Source organism: Carassius carassius, chromosome 22 (assembly GCF_963082965.1).
Source record: "Carassius carassius chromosome 22, fCarCar2.1, whole genome shotgun sequence".
NCBI classification, from domain to species: Eukaryota; Metazoa; Chordata; class Actinopteri; order Cypriniformes; family Cyprinidae; genus Carassius; species Carassius carassius.
In genome coordinates, this window is record NC_081776.1 from 21,810,723 (window position 1) to 21,817,943 (window position 7,221).

Genomic DNA, 7,221 nt, shown 5'->3' on the forward strand with positions numbered 1-7,221 from the left:
TGAATCAATTGTAGAATGTGTCTGTGTGGATGCTGTGCATAGCTGCACCTAGTTGAAGTTTTAGATTGTGCAACAGGGACAAATATTTATTGAAAAAAAAACATGTATTTAAACGTCCTTAAAAAACAGAACACCTCAGACAAATGTGTCCTAACGTATTCAACCTCCTCACTCACAGTATATGCGCTATACATTTGTTTGTACTGTATAGGACTTTTGTTTTGGTATGTCTGTGTGACGTCATAAGGCTGCGCTGCTCTTCTGCATCTGTTGTGATTCGGCTGAGAAAGGTTTGTGATTTTAAACGTTTTAATCAATACAAACCGGACATTTTTTGTTTGTTCTTACAAGTGATGTAAAATGATTGATTATTTATTGGATGTAAATGCATTGTAATAATTTGTGTGAGTATAAAGCTAGTCTACGCTTGACTAACAGAAATGGTTCATCTTATTTCGCGTAAAATCAGTTGACAGTAAAGTTATATATATATATATATATACAGTACAGACCAAAAGTTTGGACACACCTTCTCATTCAAAGAGTTTTCTTTATTTTCATGACTATGAAAATTGTAGATTCACACTGAAGGCATCAAAACTATGAATTAACACATGTGGAATTATATATGGAATTATATTCATAACAAAAAAGTGTGAAACAACTGAAAAAATGTCATATTGTAGGTTCTTCAAAGTAGCCACCTTTTGCTTTGATTACTGCTTTGCACACTCTTGGCATTCTCTTGATGAGCTTCAAGAGGTAGTCACCTGAAATGGTCTTCCAACAGTCTTGAAGGAGTTCCCCGAGAGATGCTTAGCACTTGTTGGCCCTTTTGCCTTCAGTCTGCAGTCCAGCTCACCCCTAAACCATCTGGATTGGGTTCAGGTCCGGTGACTGTGGAGGCCAGGTCATCTGGCGCAGCACCCCATCACTCTCCTTCTTGGTCAAATAGCCCTTGATGCCTTCAGTGTGACTCTACAATTTTCATAGTCATGAAAATAAAGAAAACTCTTTGAATGAGAAGGTGTGTCCAAACAGACCTGTTTCTGCAGGGCCAGTGTCCTGCAGAGTTTAGCTCCAGCACACTTTAGTGTAAGTTTCTGTTAATTTTGAAGTTTAGATATGTTTAATTAGGGTTGTAGCAGTACAGTGGCCCACCAGGAACATGTTTGTACATCTGCTGATAATGGATACTTTCACTCTATTCTACTTTATTCAAAATATATCCACCAACTATTGTTACAAATGACAACAAAAACAACACTCAGTTAAGTAGTCCATTATTCATTTAGTAAATCATTAAGTTTGAACCATTATTTAGCACTCTGACTGACCCCCTTTGCCAGTGGCGTACAGAACTTTTTAAGGAGATTTATTTTGGAATTTTTTTATGTTCTCATCTTAAAAATAACAATCTGTCCAAACAAACAGAAAAACTCCTGGGGAAGCAACAGGGATCCACGTGACATTCAGTTATAAAGATGGCGTTTATTAAAGAGGAGAGTGAAGACATGCGGATAGAAGAAGCATTCAGAATGAAATATGAAGATATTGAGGAACAAACAGGTTGGTTTTTTTATTCTCAAAGCCTAACTCTCATTTGATCCTCATTATGTTTTCTTCAACAGTACTTAATGACATTTTTAAGGATGTCATATGAGTGCCTTAATTAAAGGGGTTTTAATTGATATGGAGCAGGTCTCAACGTGGACAGTCATGTTGAGATTGCATTACCCAACAAATACTAATGCTGCCTTTAAGTACACCTTAGAAGAATTAGTTAATATAACATGCTATGTAATAAGAAAAAAAAGAAAATAGTTTAAAACATAGTTTGTTATTTTGTGTAAAATTAAACCCATTATCAACTTCTGAACTCAACAGAATGCAAATCATTAATTTTCTGTTACTTAAATATGAAACCGTATCTAATGAATGCATTTATTTTACACAAACCAGACGGGCTGATTGAAAAATTAATTTTCATTCTCTCCCAGTAAGTGGCACTTTTGGAGCGGCAGAAACATGACACTGCTGTATACAAAGCAGCCCTGCCCTCATAGCTAGTTTGAAATGTGCAGCACTCATATTTATTCAATTAAATCATAATAGTCTTTTGAAGTTTAATCACAATTTCACTTTTTTCCCATTAAAATGTACTATTCTCTACTGTAAAATGACATGACTTTGATGTTTTTCCATGCATTGTGTGGACACAACTTATTCGATAATCAATTTGATTCTTTTTCTCTTGTTTGAACATCATTAATTCACTCTAAGTTTTTTTTTTTTTCAGTTTGTGAGGGAATAAAAAACGGAATATCACTGACATAACATTGAAGAAATCATAATAACCTTCGGGAGTACCATATATAATGAGAAAAACAGAGGACCTAATACTGAGCCCTGTTGCCCACCATAGCCATTCACCAAGTTTAATGCCGAAAATAAACAAACAAATAAAATTAGCAGCACTATGCACTTTTTGTTTGCATTAACATTAAAAATCATGGCCAGATTTTGAACAAACAAATAATATTGATTGGGATGACTTACAAAAAAAATGTTATCTACAAACTATTAAAATAAAGTATAGACAAAAAAAAAAGATTTGTAAATTTTTAAACATAACATTTAGCCTTTAGATCATTTTAAGAAAAGGATGTCAAAATGAAGAAATAAAGGCATTTTATCTGCTACATAATTCTTCATAGGCTATAAAACAAGGTGTTTTCCAAAGTGTTGAGATTTTTAGAATGCCCATTAGCTTGTTTATCATCCACCGTTCAAGATTTACAACAATAATTTGGTCCAGTTTTCACATTGGTCTGAATAAAACTGCTAGACAGGCTGCATGAGAATCCATTGTCTGACAGTAAGTGATGCTTATGGAACAGCAGAAATAGAGATGTTTCGTGCAACAGCCACGAAAACTGACGAGTTTTAGAAGTGACAGATGCATTTTATTACGGTAGTGAATCTGCTAAATTCTTCTGAGAGTCACTACTGAAATTGCTGTTATTGACGGTTATAACTGTAGCAACAGACAAGAGATTGGGAGTCCGACTCTCTAACCATTAGGCCACGACTTCCCAAATAATAGTCTAAATAAACCTGTGCAAAAATGATTTGATTTAAGTTATTCAATGCATTATGAAAATAATATGCATTAATGATTAACTTATTTTTTTAATTCTAAATGGCACGAGACTGTGACTTTTCATGCATGTGCTGGAAAGTGCTTCATACTTCAGTACAATAAAAGTGCTAAAAATGGTTTTAATAGTCATTTTGTAATCCAAAAGCAAACCATGACAATAATTGACAAATGAGCTAATGAGTGATCCTCTGCAGCCATCTACTGGTTAAAGTGGTCATTTCATGACATATTCATTAATAGTGTTGTGTTGCTTTGTAAATGGATGTTGTTTGGATTGTGATATTGGGCTATATAAACAAAATTGACAATGTCAGGCATAAGATGTTATGTTTTTGCAGTCTGCTGCTTTGGGCAAATAAATAAATGTTTCTCTGAAAATATTTATTAGTTTTGTGTGTCCTGTATGTAATATTTGAAGGCCACATGCCTATTTAAACTGCACTACTTGTGGTTGTTTACAGAGATGTAACATTCACACAATTGTGTGTCATGTGCTACAAAACTTTCAACCTCTGTAGCACCAGTGCTATGTGGTAATTTTTTTTACAGCCCTGGTCTGTTTTCAAAAGATCTAATAGCACTAGAAGAGAGATGTAACTGTTATAAGCACAGTTTCTGTGTTACGATTGGGCTTAAATTCCTACTTAAGTGGTTCACAAATATAGTTTCTCTGCAAAACTAAACAGTTAAGGGGACACTGTTTTTTTTAATAATGTAGACATGAATGGCAGTAATCCCTCTATAATAAACCAGTTCTCCTGGGGAAAGCTGTGTTTGAACAGTTTTTCATAAAGTCCTAAAATTAACAATACTTAAAAAAGGTTCTGAGATTTCTAGTAACAACTCTTTCTGTAGCTTAGTGCATAAGATCTAGCATAAATATTCATTTTAAATTTTTACGGTAGTTTTGATACTTTAATGTTTTTATGTTGGTTTTGATGTATGTTGACATTTACTAGTGTTTGTCTTTTTCTTTTCTTTTCATCATCATAGATCTGATGGCCTTGAAAGAGGAGAGTCAAGAATTGAATGAAATAGAAGAGAAAGACCAGTATGAGAAACATCGTGATTTTATAAACGGTGAAAGATCTTTTAGTTGCACACAGACGTCCTCACAAAAAAGAGCTCAAACAGCTGGAAGTTATTTCACCTGCTTTCAGTGTGGAAAAAGTTTCACTCAAAAAGGAAACCTTAATGTCCACATGAAAATTCACACAGATGAGAAGCATTACACTTGCCCTCAGTGTGGAAAAAGTTTTACCCATAAAGGCAACCTAAAAACCCACATGAAAATTCACACTGGAGAGAACCGTTACACCTGCAAACAGTGTGGGAACCACTTCTCACGAAAAGGAAGTCTTAAGACTCACATGAGATTTCACACTGGAGAGAAACCTTATACATGCCCTCAGTGTGGAAACAGTTTTACACGTAAGGGAACCCTTAATACCCACATGAGAATTCACACTGGAGAGAAGCCTTATACCTGCAAACTGTGTGGGAACACCTTCTCACGAAAAGAAAGTCTTAAGACTCACATGAGAATTCACACCAGAGAGAAACCTTACACATGCTCTCAGTGTGGAAAGACTTTTACACGTAAAGGAACCCTTAATGCCCACATGAAATGTCACACTGGACCTCACTTCTCACAAAAGGGTGGTCTTAAGACTCCTGTCAAAATTCACACTGGAGAGAAGCCAAAGAGTTTCACAAACAAGAATCATGTAGAAACTGACACCGGAAAGAAGCCTTTTATGTGCCATCACTGTGGAAAGAGTTTCACTCTTAATGGAAACTTCAAGGTTCACATGAGGATTCACACTGGAGAGAAGCCTTACACGTGCGATCAGTGTGGAAAGAGCTTCAGACATAAAGTAACGCTTAATTACCATGTGAGAATTCACTTGAGAGAGAACTGTTTTCTGTGTCATCAGTGTGGAAGGAGTTTCACAGACAGTAAAGAACTTAAGAATCATGTAATAACTCACTGTAATAACACTGGAGCAAACAGTTTCATGTGCCATCACTGTGGAAAGTCTTGCATAAACGCAGCAAACCTTGAGATTCACATAAGAGTTCACACTGGAGAGAAGCCTTATATTTGTCTCCAGTGTGGAAAAAGCTTCTCACGTAAAGGAAACCTTCAGACTCACGTAAGGGTTCACACTGGAGAGAAGCCTTTCAGGTGTCTTCAGTGTAAAAAGAGTTTTACATATCAAAGAGACCTGAAACGTCATATGCAAACTCATTCTGTGAAGAAACTGCCGGTTTCTGAGGGTGATGAGAGGTTTAGAAACAGAAGTAATTTTAAAAAGCATCTGCACATTCACTCCAGAGGAAAGAGATTTGATCATGTTCAGTGCAATAAAAAATTTCTACTGGCATCAAACTTACGGACGCACCTGAAAAGTCATGGATATGTGAGATCCTACTTGTGTTCTATATGTGGAAAGTGTTTTAAATGGCTCAGCAATTTAAAATGGCACCAGAAAATATGTATTGTGCGAAATTACTTGTAAAATGTATAGCTCATCACTCATATTTGATTGTTTAAAAAAAAATTGTTATTATTAGTATTAATAATATTTATATTAATTTATTACAAAATGACATCTTGCTGTGAAATGCCACAATGTAAATGAGCACTCAGAAATTAAAAGCCAAACTGAATGAAATAATAAACGTATTATCTGATTTAACTTTTGCTTTAAACATGATTTCAGTCTGAACCTGAATTTGGCTACTGTTGGACTCTCTGTGATGACATCTGGAAGCTGTTTCCCATTGTGGGTTGTCTTATAGCTTAACACTAGGGCCTTTCGCACTGCGGGAACCTTTTCATAGTACCTGAACTAATTATGGAGCTACCCCCTTTTTTGGCGTTTTTGAACGACAGGTACTAGGAACTGTTTTAGTTCCCCAGAAATCTACTTCAGAGCAGGGTTTAAAAGAGTTCTATAGGAACTATCAGTGATGTAAGACTATGATATATAACAATGCAAGTTGGCATGAAAAAATGAGGGTTTTTTTGGAAAGTTTTGCTCTTGCAATCATGTAAATTGTGCGTTTACATCACCATCTGTTATAATTAGACATCGCTGTCAGCCGCTTCAGAACTCCTGCTGCTTGTGCGAATGCAACCAGAAAAATGGCCCAAGGGAGAAATTGGTTCTTTTAGTGTTCCTGTTGCTCAAATGGTAGAGCATTGCGTAAACAGCGCAAGGTTGTGGGTTCGATTCCCAGGGAACACATGTTAAGTAAAAACTGTTAGCCTGAATGCAATGTAAGTCGCTTTGGATAAAAGCGTCTGCTGAATGCATAAATGTAAAATGTAAATGTTAGGAACTACCCTGCTGGTTTGTTCCTAGAACTACACAGTGCGAAAACCCCTACTGTCTCACACAATCTTACAGTAGGTGGCCAAACAAGCACACCCATTAAATTTGCCACAAAGCACAGGCAGAAGTAACCTAACAATTCTGAAAAAGTCGGCATTTTTATAATTTATTAATAAACTAATGATTTCTTGTCAGCTGCAAGATGACATGCACGGTGCCGACTCTCTCTGCATGGATGCGTCTTTAGAGATAGGGCTGCCCGATTAATCATATTTTAATCTCGATAACGATATCCACATTTCTCGATTAATTAAAAATAATCGTCAGGATATTGGCCGATTGAAACCTGAAACGTGTTTTTAATTAGACATTTGCGTTATATTGCATTGGTCTTCATTAGCGTTCATGCTTGTGGTTGCCAGACGTGAAGAGCTTTAAGCCCCGAAACAGCGCTTTTGTATTCTCACAGTAGGTTAAATTAAGTCAGGGTATAGTCAGTGGAGGTTGGTTAAAGCACACATGAAATGTTATTGCATTTCCATGCTTAAAAAAAAAAAAAAAACTAAAACTAGCCTAAGCTGGTTGACTGATTTTAGTTGGTCATCCAGCCCGGTCTTTGCTGGTCAAAGCTGGTCAGAAGGCTGGTTTTAGAGGGGTTTTGACCACTTCCCTAACTGGTCAGGCTGGGAGACCAGCTGGAACAGCCAGCTAAAACCA

General features: G+C 36.2%; 1 protein-coding gene across 1 annotated transcript; it reads left to right on the forward strand.

Moving 5' to 3' along the window:
- Positions 1–223: 223 nt before the first annotated feature.
- Positions 224–5,845, forward strand: LOC132099112 (gastrula zinc finger protein XlCGF57.1-like). Its single transcript, XM_059505560.1, has 3 exons — positions 224–290; positions 1,435–1,569; positions 4,157–5,845. The coding sequence occupies exons 2-3, from the start codon at positions 1,485–1,487 to the stop codon at positions 5,683–5,685; spliced, it is 1,614 nt and encodes a 537-aa protein (XP_059361543.1). The 5' UTR covers positions 224–290; positions 1,435–1,484; the 3' UTR covers positions 5,686–5,845.
- The last annotated feature ends 1,376 nt before the right edge of the window (positions 5,846–7,221 follow it).

Coding starts and splice junctions, on each gene's coding strand:
- LOC132099112 (XM_059505560.1), top strand. CDS start 1,485: ATGGCGTTTATTAAAGAGGAGAGTGAAGACATGCGGATAGAAGAAGCA. Junction 1,570..4,156: donor AGATATTGAGGAACAAACAG/GTTGGTTTTTTT, acceptor TCATCATCATAG/ATCTGATGGCCTTGAAAGAG.